We start from the raw sequence: 18,546 nt of genomic DNA on the forward strand, positions 1-18,546 counted from the left end.
TAGCAATTCCTTCACATTTTTATGTACTCTGCTGAGCCTCTTGATGATAACACGTGATAACACTAACCCCCTTAAATGTTGTCTGATAAGACATTAAACACGCTTATTGCCCCCCCCCCCCCCCCCCCCCCCCCCCCCCACCAAATACTACGTTGTTTCGATAATGGCCGTGGCCTAGCAGGCAGCGCAAAGTTCAGACATCAGCAACAATAAAAGCTGCTGTAACTCAACCCACAGAATCCCACCTTTAAATTTCACATATTTAATAAGAGTCCTGTACTGAAGTCGTCTATGAACTAATTTTTATTGTCGTGCTAACACCACTGTGTGGAAGAAAATAATATAACATAATTTTTGTGTTTCTATTTAGTTTGTTGAGCCGGAATTGTCATATGTCATCAAATTTGGACATTTTCTGAGACATTGACTTCTAATGTTCACTTACCCCAACATGCGTAGACCCAAACACGTTCAATCTCCTACTCCTACTCCTACTTTTTCATACCCGGACCTGTTCATACCTCAACTTGCACAGGTCTGCGAGGGCCCTTTATAGCTGCTTGCAGCTCTAGTTTACCTTGTTATTTGAATGTACACTGTTGTGTATACAGTAATCTCTTGTTTATCGCGGGGTTTGCATTCCAAAAATAACACGCGCAAAGTGAAATCCGTGTAGTCAGCTTTATTATTTTTTTAATTTTACAATGCAATACTGAAGTTCATCAACAAATCCACTTTGCAAGAAGAGGACATAATATTTTGGACTGTGTTTACACTCAGCACAAAGGAGCATACAAAGCCACCCCCCTCCCCCACATCGGCGCCTCTGACCACCTCACTATTATGCTAATGCCTTCATACAGACCAAAAGTGAAAGCCATCAAACCTGCACGAAAAGAAGTAAGGGTGTGGCCACAGGAGGCGACCTCAGCCCTACAGGACTGCTTTGAGTTAACAGACTGGGACATTTTTAAGGAAGCAGCCACCTACAACGGCATCACAGATATTGAGGAGTACACAGACACGGTGACCTCCAACATCACCAAATGCATGGACGACGTGACCCACATCAAGAGGATCACCACACGGGCCAACCAGAAGCTATGGCTAACAGGAGATGTCCACTGGCTGTTGAGGGCCAGAGACAAGGCCTTCAAAGCTGGGGAGAAATCAGCCCTGAGAACAGCGAGAGCCAACCTGTCCCGTGGCATCAGGAAAGCCAAACAAGAATACACAAACAAGATAACTTCTCACTTCAAGGACAGCAAGAATGCACACAGCCTATGGCAGGGCATTCAGGCTATCACAGAATACAAACCGGCACCACAAAGCTGTGAGAGTGACATCACTCTGCTCAACAACCTAAACAGTTTCTTTGCACGCTTTGAGGAACAGAACACCACCTCCGCACGACCAGCCTCTGTGCCTGTCTGCTGCCACCGTGAGGAGGACACTCTCCGCCATCAACACCCGGAAAGCAGCAGCAGCACCTCACTCTGCAACTGGCTGCTGGATTTCCTCAGCCAGAGGCCTCAGGTGGTGCGAGTTGGCAACAACATCTCAGGCAGGATCACCCTGAGCATGGGGGCCCCACAAGGCTGTGTGCTCAGCCCCCTCCTCTTCACCCTACTAACACGCGACTGCATGGCAACCCACAGCTCCAACCACCTCGTGAAGTTTGCTGACGACACAACACTGGTGGGTCTCATCTCCAACGGCGACGAGACCCACTACAGGAAAGAAGTGGAGCTTCTGACCGGATGGTGTAAAGACAACAACCTCTTGCTAAACATCAGCAAGACCAAAGAGATGGTCGTCAGCTTTCAGAGAGGCCGCACCCAACACCCCCCACTGACCATCGATGGTGCTGCAGCGGAGAGGGTGAGCAGCACCAAGTTCCTGGTGGTGCACATCAGCGATGACTTCTCCTGGACCACCAACACTGCATCTCTGGCCAAGAAAGCACAGCGGCGTCTCTACTTCCAGCGCAAACTGAAGCGGGCAAGTGCCGCTCCACCCATCATGACCACATTCTACAGATCGAAAGCATCCTCACCAGCTGCATCACCGTGTGGGGCGGGAGCTGCACCGACTACAACAGGAAGGCCCTACAACGCATCGTGAGGACAGCTGAGAGGATTATTGGTACTCCGCTCCCCTCCCTGCAAGACCTGTACACCACCCACCTCGGCCGCAAAGCCGTCATGATTGTCACCGATACAAGCCACCCTGCACACAGTCTGTTCAGCCTCCTGCCCTCCGGAAAGAGGTACAGGAGCCTCCGCTCCCGCACCACCCGACTCAGGAACAGCTTCATCCACCAGGCCGTGAGACTGCTGAACTCCCCCCCCCCCCACCCGTGAAACTGCTGAACTCTCTCTCTCTCCACTCCTCTCTCTCACATTCAGCCCCAGCCAGTAGAAACACCTAGCTGGCCCCCCACCTAAACTCAAACTTTACTCATGCACTTGCAAAATTTGCACAGACTTGCTGCTGCCATGTTTATTTATAATTATACTTCTAGTGCACTAGCGATTACACTTAGAACTGTAACAACTACCTCAAATGCACACAACTGGGACAACCTCAGCCAGCGTTGTCCTGCTTTGTCTCGTACTGTTGGATTGTCCTGTCATATGCTGCTACTTATGTCTTGTCTTGGGGTACTCTTGCCATACCTGGTTTTTCGTATTTAGTTTTTTAGTTTTAGTTGTTAGTTTAGCAACACTAGGCAAAGTAGATCAAACATACTGCACTTTACATAAGTATCTAGCTTTTAGGTTTGTCTCGTTTTGCGCACCTGCACTTTTTTATTGTACATATAAAACGCAGAGGATAGTGAGAAACGCAATTTCGATTCCTTTGTATGTTAAGCACATGTGAAGAAATTGACAATAAACTTGACTTTGACTTTGAACTTTAGAATAAAACCAAAAATCAAAACTAGTTTTAAAGCCCAAAATTAGTAATTAGTAAATAATAAGTAAGTAATTAGTAATAAGTAATTAGTAAATATACTGTAGTAATACAAGGTTGGAAACATTGTCACTCGTGTATTTCACGGTTCCAACTGTGTCTTTTTGTCCTGACTCTGCACATTGTTATGGATAGTTGTTGGCGCTCTCTCTTTTTCTGAGTAAGAAGATTTTTATAAACAGATATGCCCGGACATCGAAGTAAAGTGAAGCCTCTTATATCATAACAATACACTTGAAATTTCAATTTATTACAAAAGAAATCTCGGTAAAAGTCAGATTTCCAAAGCTCCACATTTCTCCATTGCTGTCTGTGTGCCTACATAGTGTGCGCGTTTGCTCTCGGCTCGCCTAAGAGTCACGTGATCGGCTCCCAGTGACCAAGCTGCCAATCAATGTTCTTCCTAGCATGTTGGTAACGTGTGAGTGTGTGCAGAGCTGAGCGCACAGACCGGTTACAGGAGAGACACAGGAGAGATGAAAGCAAGCTTTTGGATCCTCCTGCCTTTTGTAATAAATTGACAAGTGAAAAACCAATACAGTACAGCGTCAATATTTTATTTCAAGACAACAGTAAAGCCCCTGACTCTACCAGGATTCAGAGCACAATGCACTGTAAAAAATATCCACTCTGTAAAAAATCCGTGAAGCAGCGAAGCCATGAAAGATGAACCGCGATAGAGCGAGGGATTACTGTAATACAAAATCCAACATAGTGGCCGGCACCAAACAAAAGCTACTGGTCAAAATTTCTTGTAAATAAATTTGTAAAAGCCGATTTTTAATTTGGGTATTTGGGTAGAAATGTCTAACATGCGAGTTATTTTTTGCCAGAAACGGGCAGTTGGCCTTAAATTACCTTATTATTTGTATGCAACGCTACTCTGTTGTGTAGATACAAAATCCAACATGGTGGCCGGTACAAAACGAAGAGATATTTAAGTTGAAATTTCTTGCAATTAAATGCGTAAATCCCGGTATTTTGATTCATATAAACTTAAAACAGTCTAGATTTTTGGTTAAAAGCAAAGAAAAAGGGGCAGTTATCATCCACTTTACGTAAATAATTCAACCTAAAGTTAAGATTTTTGCACAACGTTTTCAAAGTGCAAAGCACATGGTGCTATTTTAGATATTTACCTTGAATCCTCAACCGAATCTAGCAGTATCTAGAAACTCCTGCATGCTTCTATGCACTAAAACTGGACGTTTTCATCCTGTTTCCAATGAAATTCGCCGTGAGAACGCAGCGTGTGTTTGAGTTGTCGCAGTGAAAGCCGCTCACACTCTGCCTCTGGCTCTGCTACCACTCTGCCTCTGGGTCAGCCCCCTATGAGAAGCTGTTGTGCAATGTGTGCAAAAGTTCTCCTGTTAAGTAATACTGAAGTTTATGTACACACAATCATAAATTTGGTGAAACACGCATGGTGCTCAATGAGTATTTAGGGTAAAATTAACTCCAACTGCCTTACGAGGAAAAAGAAAAACAACTGCATCGAGCACATTCAACATTACACTGGAGAGATGTGCGCTGACCGCGCACATTGTGGGAAATCTGAAAGATGCTTAAAGCAAGTACCGTATTTTCCGCACTATAAGGTGCACCGGATTATAAGACGCACCCTCAATTAATGACATATTTTAAAACTTTTTCCATATATAAGGCGTGCCAGATTATAAGGCGCACCCTCAATTAATGACATATTTTTAAACTTATTCAATCGCAGTATAGTAATACTCAAAGTAATCACAATATTAACGCAAGAGATTTCCAATGGTCTGGTGTTCGTCTGTTCCTCACTCTGCTTCTGCCTCAACAATGTAGGTGTGTGCTGTGGGAGGGTTTTTTAACTGACACGGCACGTCACATTCAAAAGAAAGGGCAAACTGTTCACATACTGTTAGTGTATAAGGTTTAATCGTTTAAGATTTAAATAAATATGTGTACTGCAATAATATTTGGCTTAAGTAATACACATAGCATGAAGACTGTTCATGTTTAAATTTTATTTGTTTATTTATTTATTTATTTTCAATGTGAAAAGTGGGAGCACTACTTCACGGGGGGATTCCGGTCCCATCAACCAGTAAAAACAAGGGATTACTGTATAAATATAAGTATACTCTAATATAATAATACTGCATAATAACAACATTGTAATATAATGTTGAATTTGTGGCTTTATCCAGGCTAGTCCAGGCATCGCATAATCACTGTATTGTGCTTAACCCTGAAGTGTCTCTGTTCTCAAATTAGGGAAGGATCATGCCAAGTTCTCTCCGGTGGCCACAGCAAGTTATCGGCTTTTGCCTGAGATCACCCTCCTGGACACAGTACAGGGAGAGAAGGCAGAACGCCTAAAACTCTGCTTTTCACAAGGAGTTATAGAACTGGAAGATGAAAATGGTAAGATTACCTTAACCTCAAAGAAAGGAAATAGGGATAAATATTATACATAGAATATACATTGAATTTGAATCACCTTATGCTGCCTCATATGTTCCAACAATACATTAGTTATTTTCTGTTTGTGCTACTTAGTTTTCAATTCAGTCGAATCTATACTGCACATTTACTTGCAAATAAAAGGTACATACATGTGAAATATAGTTTTATTTCTATTGCTGATGCCTCCATCTCCATATAAAAAAAGAAATCAGGGCCTATTCTGTCCCCAGTGTGCGTTTGTGAACACACTTCCGACAGATAGCCAACATTTCCTCAAAGGGTAATTTTATGTTGTCTACTGTTGTCTTCAGTCTTTGAGGTTCCAATTTTTACTCTGTAAAACCTAAACAAGACAAGCCAATAAACGAACCATTTATAAAACATAAAATGTACCAATAACCAAAAATGCACGCCAAACAAAGAAAACCAAAACTCACAAGTGATGCCTTTTTAAACACAGTGAATGGAAACTTTGAGAACATTGTTGCTGTCAAGTCACTGGATGCACGGAGAAGCCTAACACAGAGCAAAGAACTGATGCAAGGCATTAATATAACTTGATGCATCTATACCTTCAATCAACTTGATGTTCATGGCGCTTGTGCTCATGCACGTGAAAAGCACCGTTCACCTTTTGCTGTTAGCCCGACCACCTCGTTACAACATTCCAAGGGCTGAACACATCAAGTCCCACATAGGTGATGGGTGGCTCGTAGCTCAGGCGATCAGGAGGTCGGAGATTGAGCAGCCAAAACTTTCAGTGTCACTGACTGGCCTGCACGTTAGGCTGAAGGCTGGGCTGCAGCGACACCGGTGTCCTGCCTGCTGTTGGCTGTCGTCCCCTACCTCGGGAATGGGATCGACGAGCTGAGGACCCGGACTAACATTCATCGTGAGAATGTTGTGTTTTTCACTTTCGCCGGAAATGGGGATGCACCGGACTTGGCGGTCAAGCTGGAGGCGTATGCTATTTGCTGAGGAAACCGGACATTAGCAAACATAAGATCAAAGCATGTTCATCACAGCAGGGGACTTAGACCACTTGCGACCTCAAGACTGTTTTCCCAAATATTTGATTATTATTTGCTCAATTATGGAATGTAGTCGGGTCTGGCAGCAAACAGAATCAGAATTTCACTGTGTGGTCAAGTACTATCCATCCATCCATCTTCTAACGCTGTGTTCCGGGGTCGGGTCGCGGGGCAGTAGCTTGAGCAAGGAAGCCCAGATTTCCCTCTCCCCGGCCACTTCGTCCAGCTCCTCAGGAAGGATTCCCAGGCGCTCCCAGGCCAGCCGAGAGACATAGTCCCTCCTGGGTAGTCCCCGGGGCCTCCTTCCTGTGGGAAATGCTGGAAACACCTCACCGGGGGGCATCCTAACGGGAGGCCCGAACCTCCTCAACTGGCTTCTCTCTACGCGGAGGAGCAGCGGCTCGACGCTGACTCTCCAGGATGACTGGGCTTCTCACCCTATCTCTAAGAGAGAGCCCGGACTCCCTACGAAGAAAACTCATTTCGGCCGCTTGTATCCGGGTTTTTGTTCTTTCGGTCACAACCCACAGCTCGTGACCATAGGTGAGGGCAGGAACCTAGATCGACTAGTTAAAAGAGAGCTTCACCTTTTGGCTCAGCTCTCTCTTCACCACGACAGACCGGTGTAGAGTCCGCATTACAGTAGACGCCGCACCGATCCGCCTGTCGATCTCATGTTCCATCCTACCCTCCCTCGTGAACAAGACCCCAAGATACTTGAACTCCTCCACTTGGGGCAGGACCTCATCCCCGACCTAGAGACGGCATTCAAACAGGCTAATCCAATAACAAGTGACTGATAATAAGTGACAATAAAATCTTTTTGAATGTTTGAATTTGTGTGTCCAAACCTTTCTTTTACTTGAAAGTGTTTGGGGCAAGAAGAAAGAAGGGAAGAAGGGATGGACGTCCATTTTCAAGCACATTGGTGCGGAGAGAATTAAAAGATTCTGGTCTGTGTGCTGATCCCAAGCAGACATTACTGATGACAACCCAACCAAGATCCAACCTTTGAGCGTAGGGAGCGTTGGGTGGACCATTGCCATGCTTTCTGACCAAATGCACCTGGAGGATGTCATCTCCTAAAAGGAGTAATATTTGAGCCTCAGAATCGAGTCATGGGATCCTATGGGCTATAGACCTCAGATGAGCATGGTGGTGTGCAGCTGTAGGTGTTGGGATCTCTGATCGATCATCTGGCGTGGTGAGTCTAACTCCTCAATTTGAAACAGGTTGAAGAATTCAGATCGAGCAATGACTTTTTACTTTGGTCACTTAGAATAACATAAATCTTAATGGCTTTGTCTTGTGCTTTGTGGTAGACCCTTACGAGACAAATTTTGGAACAAGACCTAGGTTATTTTCTTACATCGCAGACTTCTGTGCAGCTGGATGTGATCGCTGTTTGAGGTGCTTCTTCTTCATCCTCACCGGCATGCTCAAACAAGGGCTTCCTGCCGTCCCAATGAGCAGGTCCAGGGTGTATTGCGGCAATTGACCATCACTTTCACATTCCACACAGGTCTTTGCAAGGTGAGTTGTAGAAGAGTAACACTTAAAGCAGATGCCATTCTCTTTTGGAAAGGCCTTGCTTTCTTCAAGTGGCTTGTTTCGAAAACCTCTACACTTTCTTAGAAGATGAGGTTTCTCATGGCTTGGGCACTGTTAAACAATGTCACTCAGTTGCTCGAGCTGTCTGGTTGTGAATCTGAGGTTTGTGATGCAATTTCAGTCTTGTGAGCGGGTACATGTTTTTCAAGGTATCTTGATCTTCTTTTCATTCTTTCATGCTTATGTGGTCCCGTAACAAATTGTTTTATCCATGCATTTGAGCTCTGGAAAGAAGGCAAATCAGGGAAACTGTACTTTATACTGCTTCTCATACCGAGAACCATGAGTCAACCACTTCTCTTGCAGAGGCTGAATGGAAGTTTTTATCTAAGATTTCATCATGAGATTTCGTCTGCAGCATCTGATCATTGGAAAAAAGCCTCCTAAAAGTGCTATCTTTAGGCCTAAAATAACAACTCTGCAATTATGTTAGTATCAGTGAAAAGTCAAGTAATCAGGCAACAATAAGCCAAAACAAAACGCTCCAGAAGATCAAGAAGAGGAACAAATGTTGACATATTGAAACGGAGCCGACATTTCTTCCAAAGTGGACCATCATATCAAATCTATGAAGAAAATGATGACGGAGGCCGTATGTACGAAATTCATTCTATTATTTTAATATGTTTTACTGTGACATTTTTTAATATCTGTTGTGGCTTTTTGCTCACTTCTTGTAAGTGCAGTTTAAACCTTAAATTTTGTCCTTTTTACCGCACGATTTTTAGGACTTCAAGAATTTCAGTTTGGACACATAGTTTTTTAGTATTGCCAGTCCTGGGGACCCAACACTTTTCAGAGGTAAAATGAACACCGCACCATGCATCTTGTACCTGTGAACGGACAAATTTTATTGACGATACCTGAGTTTTGGTGACATTGATTTTGTATCCTGAGTATGTACCATAAATTTCCAAGAGATTCATAAATCTAGGGAAGTACATGTTGGGTTGAGTCAGATAAGTACATAGGAGATAAGACAATTTTGACAGGGCTTTATCTCTTTTTCTTGGTGCTGTTTAGACCATTAATATTTACATCACATACAGTGACATCACGGCAATATCATGATGTTGCATTATTTATGTTTCTCAAGTTGAGTCAATGACATGAACACTGTCATGACCTGTGGGGTTGTTTGTGTTGTTTTGTCTCCCTCTTTTTGGCGTTTTTTGGTAATTGTCTTTCTTCAATAATCTACCCTGGTAGTGTTTAAAAAGTAATCACTTGTAAGTTACGTACCAAGTAAAGATATCTACTGCTCAAGTTCAAGGCTAACGCACATGCATTTAAGAATGTTGGCTTTGATGACAGCTCGGACCACATCCAGTGCAGCTTAGGGCTCAGCTGGGATCTCAAACATGACCTTTTCACATTCAGAGTGGGAATCAGAGAGACCTTTCACTCGCAGAGGCATTCTAGCAACAGTCAACAGTCTTTTTGACACTTTTGGACTTGCTGCTCCGGTCATCATTCATGGAAAATTCCTACTGCGAGAACTTACCAATGGTCAGGTTCTTGACTGGGATACTCCCCTTCCCGACGAAAAGAAAGCTGAATGGAAAGCCTGGGAAAGTTCCTTACAAACTCTGAGTGACTTTAAGATATCAAGAGCGTACACTCCAACTATGCTTACCACAGTTTCTAGGAAGGAACTCCACATCTTTTCAGACACCTCAACTAAAGCCATTCCAGCCTACCTAAAGATTTTCGACAGCAATGGAAAATGTCACATTGGCTTTGTCCTGGGAAATGCTTAACGAACTCCCACGGCTGCCAAGATTGTAGCTTGGTGTGGCTGTTTTGGCAGTGAAAGTGGCAGAGCTGGTAGCGAGAGCTTTGGATGCTTTAATGGACTCAGTGCAATTTTACACAGACAGCAAAATTGTCTTAGGATACATACACAACCAGCCCAGACGTTTTTTTTTGTGTGTGTGTTGCCAATAGAGTGCAAAGAATCAGAAAATCTACAGAACCCAAGTAGTGGCACTATGTATGCACCACCGTGAATCCGGAGGATCATGCTACTCACGCTGTACCTGCAGCTGAACTTGCCAACACAACATGGCTCACTGGGCCTCAGTTTTTGTCTACATAACTGAAGGGACATCTAATTCTGGAGAGGAGCCTTACGACCTTGTTGCTCCAGACCTCGATTCTGAAGTGTGTTCTCATACTACTACACTGTCTGTTCTTCTAGCTGATATGGGGTCCCATCAAGTCGAACGATTCTCATCCCATAAGACCTTAGTGCAAGCCATTACATTCTTGACACACATTGTGATGCAATTTAGTGCTACGACCAAGCTTGAAGATTGTAGTGGTTGGCATTAATGCAAAATCCCTCCCACAGCAGAAGAGTATTTCAATGCAGAAGTGGTTATCAGGTGTGTGCAAAAAGAATGCTACAATAAAGAGTTATCTTGCCTGGCTGCTGGTAAGAACATTTCAAAAGACAATTCACTAAGGAAGCTGAACTCTTATGTGGATGATGTTGGCCTTCTAAGAATTGGTGGAAGGCTCAAACAGTTGACACTTGACGCAAGAGAAACGTTGCCTCTTGTCATTCCAGGTCGCAGTCACATTGCCATGCTTCTCGTAAGACATTACCACGAAAAGGTCAGACATCAAGGTCGTGTTTTTACAGAAGGGTCTATCCAGATGGCAGGGTTCTGGATTGTTGGTGCTAGGAAATGTATCAACGGAGTCTTTCACAAATGCATTGTGTGCACCAAGCTTCGTGGAAGAACTATTGAACAAAAGATGGCAGACCTACCACCTGATCGCCTAAGCTTCAAGCCACCCTTCACTTATGTGGGACTTGATGGTTTCGGCCCTTGGAGTGTTGTTATGAGGCGAACACGTGGTGGTCAAGCTAACAGCATAAGGTGTGCTGTGCTTATCACGTGCAGGAGCACACGCGCCGTGCACATCGAGTTGATTGAAGCAATGTATGCATCAAGTTTTATTAATGCTTTGCGTCAGTTCTTTGCTTTGCGTGGACCTGCAAAGCAAATACATTCTGCCTGCGGAACCAACTTCAAAGGTGCCTGCAAGAAATTGCATACACTCCTGATAAATCCTGAAGAGCCTAATATCAGGAAGTACTTTTGTGATGGGGCTGCACTTGGGTCTTCAACCTGCCACATTCCTCTCACATGGGGGAAGTGTGGGAGCAAATGATTCGCATCTCCCGCCAAATACTGGATTCGATGTTCATGCAAACCAGCCCTTCACACCTCACACATGAGGTGCTGTTAACATTGATAACAGAGGTCGTGGCAATCCTGAAGGTCCAGAAAGTGAAACTCAAGGTCACAAACTCTGGGTCTGCAAAGACTTTCTTGAGGCCAGTCTCTGAGACGATTCTTCTGATGGCCGTGAAAGGCGTTCAGCCGAACTGACTGTTCTGGTTATTTGAATATTTTGTTTGTTCTGGTAGTGGTATTCAATAATACCAGGAGGGGAGTGTCAGAACCTGTGGGGTTGTTTGTGTTGTTCTGTCTCCCTCTTTTGGCGTTTTTGGTAATTGTCTTTATTTTCTGTTCATGTTAAACTGCCCACGACGGCACGCGGGGCTTGTACCGTGACATCATCAAACTGCGCATTCAGGTTTCACCATGATTACAGCCACTGGGCAGCAACAGCAACAAAGTTTCAAACTGTTTGTGTTTAAGAAAGCATCACTTGTAAGTTCTATTTTGGCTTTCTTTATGTGATGTGTATGTTTTATAGGTACATTTTATGTTTATAAACACTTCGTTCAACAAACACCGAAATAATAAGAGTACTCACTAGCAAACTTGAGCCTCATTTCCCATGGGGCCCGTCTCCCTGTTGGTATTCTGTTCACTTACTGAGCATACTACAAATTAAGTTAATTTAATATTAGGGAAACAGTCATGAGGTCACAGGAGTTGAAGTCCCCCAGTGTGATGAACACATTGTCCGGCTGCTTGATCTCATGTTTGCTAATGCCCATCCACGGCAAACAGCGTCTTCCTCCAGCTCGAATGCCGATTCCAGTGCATCCCCGCCAGCGAAAGTGGAAAAACACAACACTTTCGCAATGAACGCTTAGTCCGGGCTCTCAGCTCATTGATCCCATTCCTTAGGTAGCGGACGCCAGCCAGCAGCAGGCCAAGCACTGGTGGCTCGGCAGCATCCTACCACAAATTATATCTAAAAAGCTCAGTGATAGTAACATAAACATAGATGTGGTAATTTACAGCGGTAACTCAAGCCGACAAACTGGGAAGTGAACGTGAAAACATGATTGACTATGGCAGTCAAAGGGTATTAGTCACATCGAAAGCAGGCTGCCGCTGCAGGTTACATTTGCCTTGTGTGAAACAATTGTTAAGCAACACCCCTACAAAACACGTTGCGTCCAAAGGAAGCACTTTGATTTGAAAGTATGTGTCCCATGGCAAAAATTATGCATCGCGGACACAGGCAAACGATAACACTCATGCTGCGTGCACACCGAACACGAAAATTCGCGTTGGTATGCTCATTCGCGGGGCTTTCTGTCGCTGTTGTACTTTTTGTCCACTTTTTTCTCACGCGAAGAGAGGAGAGGGGAGTGAAGAGAACTTGCTGTGCACTTTACGGTAGACCCGGAAAGAAGAGCATTGATGGGAGCTTTCGCTTTTCTGGTTTGTGGCAGAGTCAATATTTTCACTGACAGCACCTTTATTCTTCTTTTTTTTTTCTACACTGCGTGTCCCTCACTTTACGGCAATACTCGTCTGCCAAAAAAAAGTTCCAATGTTGCAATTAAGTAGCTGATACCATGCTAAATACTGAGCTGACAATGCTGCATTATCATTACCTTAACACAGTAACTACAGTTCAACAGGAAGCAAATGCTGCACATACCAGTTGTACCAACTTCTCGCTTCCGCCTTTCTACAAGCCAGGTGAATGCTCTTGCTCGGTTCTGTTTTGTATAGATACCTCAGCTTTCTGTGTTGGATCGCTCCCAGTGACCGCAAAGCGGCCGCCATGATTCATTCCTGCCCCCTGCGTGAGCTGTTGAATGTTCCCAAAGTTGATTGGTTGTCGTGACGCAAAACGCGAAAACATTTTAACTTCACGCAAAAGGCGAAATTTCGCTTCTCGTGACCGTGCACGGCCATTCGCGTTGCTCCATTCGAGTACAATACGTCGCCCGACGCGCCCAGTCGTGCAAACTCCATTGACTACAATACAAAACTCTCCGCTTTTTCGCCTCGTTCGCGTTCGGTGTGCACGCAGCATAGTGTTCCCTCATTTTTCGCAGTTAATGGTGACCGACCCCCCACAAAAGGGGAAATCTGCGAAGTAGGAAACGCCCCATCCCATAGGATTTTTCACTCGTGTATGGATAACGTTCAAGGAGTGCCAGAGGCATGCGGAATTTTTTTTTTTTTTAATTGGGGGGAAAAAAACGTGAAGCACTGACTGCACAAAAGATGAAGCGCAAAGTGGCGAGGGAACACTATATGTATGCATTGGATGGATGAGGACAGAAGTTTTTCCATGATATCACAATAATTACGATACTCAGATTAATACCATGATTAAGCTGAACCGTGAGCTTTAGGTATCTCTATTTCCCAACCTATGCTAATATAATATTTTGAATAATATAACCAGGTTTTGCCTGTTGAAAATGTAATTGCTGTCCATGAAATATTAGAAAAGTATTTGATCCATGGCCAAACTTGATTGCTCACCCGTTATATGAATTTAATTTAGGTTTTAACAATTATTCTAATGAGTATTGAATTTAATATTTATTTTTCTCCCAGGGAGCAAAGTTGCTAAGGTAGTGAATAGTCGCTTGGATACATGCAGCAGAGAAGTTCTCCGTCATGATGACTTGAAGAATCTGGTGAAACTTGGACGAGTGCGGGACCATTTCATATGTATGTTAATTTAAATTTTTCATTTCATGTGCACAGTTTTTGAAACCCTAATAATAACTAAATATACTTTTTTGAAACTTGATTGATTTTTAGACTTGTTTTGTTATGGCTTTAGCTTGTAAGAATGTACCTGTCTTGAAGCCAAATACAATGCATACAGAAAGTACTCACACTTCATTTTGTCCATATTTTGTCTTCTTCCAGCCTAATTCCGAATTATATTAAACGCTTCCCTTAAAATTCTACACACAGTACCCCATGATGACAGTGTGTGTGTGTGTGTGTGTGTGTGTGTGTGTGTGTGTTTCTTTTAAAAAGAAAACTAAGAAATCACATTCCCCTAAGTATAAACAGCCTGTACCAAGAGGTTCAAAACTGAGCTCAGGTGCATCCTTTTCCACTGATCATCTTTTGAGATGTTTCTACAACCTAATTGGAGTCCTAATTGGAGGCACACACGTGTCTATATAAAGTCCCACAGATGACTATACATGTCAGAGCACAAACACTAAGCATGAAATCAAAGGAATTGTCTTTAGATCTACAAGACAGGATTGTATTGAGGCAGAAATCTAGGGAAGCATACAGAGAAATATGCTGCTGCGTTGAAGATCCGAATGAGTGCAGTGACCTTGATTCATAGAAGTTGCTTAGAACCACCAGAACTCTTCCGAGAACTGGCCGGCCGTCAAATCTGAGCGAACAGTTGGTGACCAAGAACCCAATGTCCAACCCTCTTTGTCAGAGCTCCAGTGTTCCTCTGTCAAGCAATCAAATTTTCTATCACATTTCGAAAATTATGCTCTCCATATTTTGTTTGTATTCATCTCTCCAATTGAAATGGAAAGTTCATATTGATTGTTCTTTAATTTATGTTTTTTTTCTCAAATAGTTTCTGTGGAGTCTACAGGAATATTGCCCCCGAATGTCCTGGTCACAGAAGGTATCAAAGTCCTCATGGCTAAGTGCCAGAAATTCCTCAATGAACTGGACTCTACTGACGCAGTGAAATTATGTGAATGAGATCAATGACTGTGATGAAGAAGTTCCATTGGATTTACTATACCAAACCTTGCTTTTGCAATTAAACTTTTTTGAAAAATATTTGATGCTTATTTCAATTAGTGTGGTTCTGTGAAAGAGTGCTCGTCCGCCTCACAGTTCAGTGTCACAAGTTCAATTCCAGCTCGCTATGGCCTTCCTGTGTGGAGTTTGCATGTTCTTCCAGATTCTGCGTGGGTTCACGCCGGGCACTCCGGCTTCCTCCCGCACTCAAAAAAAAAACAAAAAAAAAAACATGCATGGCAAGTGTATTGGACACTCTTAATTGTCCTTGGGTGTGATGGATGCGCAATGGTTGTTCTTCCCTATCTGCCCTGCAATTGGCTGTCAACCAGTTCAAGGTGTACCCCACCTACTGCCTGAAGACAGCTGGGATAGGCACCCGCAAGCCGGCGACCCTAATGAGGATAAGTAGCTTTAGAGAATGGCTGGATGGAGTTTTTGAATTACAGATGATGCACAAATGTTGCAGGGCGTTTAATGACTGATTACGAGTAAAGTCGCTTATGTGTAAATCAGAAGTAAACACGGATAGACTGGCTTAAAACCAATGCCCCAAGGTCATTGACAGAGCGTCTTACACATGTGCTCTGTGGCCTGTGAGGAGCCAGTCAGCTTACAACACAAGTTTCATGCAAACCTCTTGGGGAGGGAAAAACTGCATTTGTTATTATGGCCCATATTCCACCATAGGTATGCGTGCTTCCTCAGTATGCCACAATATCAAACAAGAGGGAGATGACATGACTGTTTGACCTTTTATTTGGTTATAAGAAAAGTGTTTAAAGATACATGTGAACTTAATAACACGACAGTGTATAGATTACTCATTGTTGCATTTTTTTTAATGGAAGTGGTCATCTCCAGTCATGAAAAAAATCTGTTTGACCATCTTGGTTTCTTGTTCATTTTCATTTTTAGGTATATATCACATAATGAAAACAAAAATATAAAATGCTTGGAAGCTTTTTTGAAAGTGTGATGTCGTAGTCATTTATCGTATTCATTGTTAGGTTTCCTCTCAAGAAAAGAAAAAAAAAAAGGTTGGATACCAGCTCTTAATAGGACACTTGGATTTGGTTGAACATTGGTGCTTACATACAATCAATCAATCTATCAAGCAAATTTTATTTGTATAGCCCTGAATTACCAAAGTCTCAAAGGGCTTCATAGGTGAAAATTGAGACTTCTTTTGAAAAAAGACGTCATACAGAGACATCTTTTCGGTGTAAGGTACTCAACAGCATCCCCTGTCAAAGCTCCCTATCTAGGAATCTAGAAAAAGCCTCTTGCCTTAACCTAGTTCCGAGCGTGTTCGTTTTTGTTGAAAGATCGCCCATACCACAACATAGTGAAACAATTGATTTAATCCAGACAGAGTGGGAAAGTACACGAGGCCTCGGGCCAGTCCTCCCACAGGTCGGAGCAGAAAATGGCAACGTTTTACCTTCAACATTCAGTTCTTATACCCTTTTGGGGCAGTGTGGAATTCATGTGTGTGTGTGTGTGTGTGTGTGTGTGTGTGTGCGCGTGCACGTGCGTGTCGGTGTGTGCGTGGGGGTCTGTTTGCGTGGGGATAGTGTCTTCAAAAGTCTTTGTACTGCCGGCCATTCTTTGAAGCGGGAGGAAGTCTGAGCACCATAAACCCTGACTGACATTTTCTCTTGAAGGCCACACCTAGCCTTTTGCTCCTGGTGGAATGTTGTGTCAGGGGATGCCATCTGTTCCTTTTGGAGGTGCCGACTTGTCTTTATTTCTCCTGGGCCAAGACTATATCTGCTTTATACTGACACTACGTCGTCTCGTAGAATAACACGTTTCCATATACACACTATTTTATTGATACATTGAATTTGAAAAATATGAATTTCCTTCATGTCTTGACAGAAGGCGAAGCCATTGGGCAGGAACCTTTCCACAGTCTAGCCAAGTGGACCGCAGATGTTCAATCTCTTAACCCACGATGGTCAATCAGTGCAGGGCTAAATGGGGGCGGTCAAGTCATCCTTCACCATCTAGCATCTAGCCGGGAGAAGGGGGCAGGAAAAAGAAAGCTGCAGACAGGCCCATTAGCTAAATGCTTGTGAGTATAAATATTTGTTTAGTCGGAATTGAAAAATAGGTAGCTGCGCGAACTTCCATAGGTTGTTTCCATAGTACTGGCGCGCGAATGGAAAAGACCCTTGATCCCACTGACTTCTTTTTAGCCCGTGGGGTCGATAACAAACCCGACATTTTGTGACCGAAGTTGTCAGGATGGAACATATGGTGATGCTAAGTGGAAGAGATAGGAAGGAGCTAAACTGTGTAAAATTTTATAAGCAATTAACAACACCTTAAAATCACATCTCGTGTATTGTAAGCTAATGTAGGTCAGCTAGAATCGGAGTAATATGATTGTACTTTCTCGTCCTTGTCAATAGTCTCGCTGCTGCATTTTGTAAAGATGCTGGCTTTTGACGAAGGACTTGGGAGGCCCAGAAAACAGAACAGGTGCGACGTAACAAATGCATGAATTAGTGTTTCAGCATAGCTAGGAGAAAGAATAGGCCGAATTTTAGCTATATTGCAAAGGTGAAAAAACGCCGTTCTTGTCGTGTTATTAATATGTGTCCGAAAAGAGAAAGTTGAGTCAAATATCACGCTGAGGTTTTTTGCAAAACTACTTTGGGAAATAGTGCAGTTATCCAGGTTCAACATGGTATTGTTAATTAAGTGCTGATGATGAGCAGGGCCAATAATTAACATCTCTGTTTTACTAAGGTTAAGAAGCAGAAAATTGGAAGACATCCATTGTTTAATCTCGGCAAGGCAGGCCTCCAGTTTACTGCACTTGCACGGATCTGTTATTTCTAAAGCAGGGGTGTCCAAACTTTTTGCAAAGTGGACCAGATTTAGTGTGTTAAAATTGCAGGGGGGCCAACCTTGGCAGGGGTTCTTTACATATAACAGCAATTAAGGTAAATACATTTCAGCGAGCCGTTCTGTGTTTAACATTTGCTTTTTTATTTTCATTTCAGCTATCTTAAGCATGTGTTTTGGTTAATTTGAAAAGTGCATATCAAAATTGAATTGACATGAAATATCGAAATTGAATATTCACCTAACTTCACTTTTCTTAACACTTAAGAAACTTTTGTAACTTTTTTGTAACAGTTGAACAGAAGTAAGTGTCCTCTTGGGTGCAAATTACATTTGAAAAAATATCTCACCATGGCAATTAATTTTTAAACACAACAACAGAGAAATGAACAAGTAATCGTCATATCAACAAGTGCAGGGCTCATTTAAAACATGAAATTAGTAACTATAAATGTTGATTGGATTTTTAAATGGTTCTTATTCTTGAGTGAAAACTTAAAAGAAAAAACGTTTTCAGACTGATCGTAAATGAAAAATGACTTGTCCGCATGGGTGTGATGGGTGAAACTGAGTGCAGGACAAAGGCCAGGTGTGGCTCTATGGCAGTAGTATGGATGCGCAAGATGTCTTGTAAGTGAGAGTCC

General features: G+C 43.0%; 1 protein-coding gene across 3 annotated transcripts in view; it reads left to right on the forward strand.

The window, feature by feature from the left end:
* polr1c (RNA polymerase I and III subunit C) overlaps nucleotides 1-15,820 on the forward strand; it is a 54,172-nt gene extending 38,352 nt beyond the window's left edge. Inside the window, exons 7-9 of one of the 3 annotated variants that reach the window (XM_088421892.1) lie at nucleotides 5,233-5,382; nucleotides 13,862-13,978; nucleotides 14,871-15,819. In XM_088421892.1, coding sequence (XP_088278018.1) covers nucleotides 5,233-5,382; nucleotides 13,862-13,978; nucleotides 14,871-15,001 — 398 coding nt within the window. In that variant the 3' untranslated portion in view covers nucleotides 15,002-15,819. Of the gene's footprint in view, nucleotides 1-5,232; nucleotides 5,383-13,861; nucleotides 13,979-14,870 lie in introns of all 3 variants that reach the window. The other 2 variants (XM_088421890.1, XM_088421891.1) reach the window with 2 other exon arrangements.
* The last annotated feature ends 2,726 nt before the right edge of the window (nucleotides 15,821-18,546 follow it).

Source organism: Hippichthys cyanospilos, chromosome 8 (genome assembly GCF_059441005.1).
Source record: "Hippichthys cyanospilos isolate Australia breed blue-spotted pipefish chromosome 8, RoL_Hcya_1.0, whole genome shotgun sequence".
Taxonomy (NCBI): domain Eukaryota; kingdom Metazoa; phylum Chordata; class Actinopteri; order Syngnathiformes; family Syngnathidae; genus Hippichthys; species Hippichthys cyanospilos.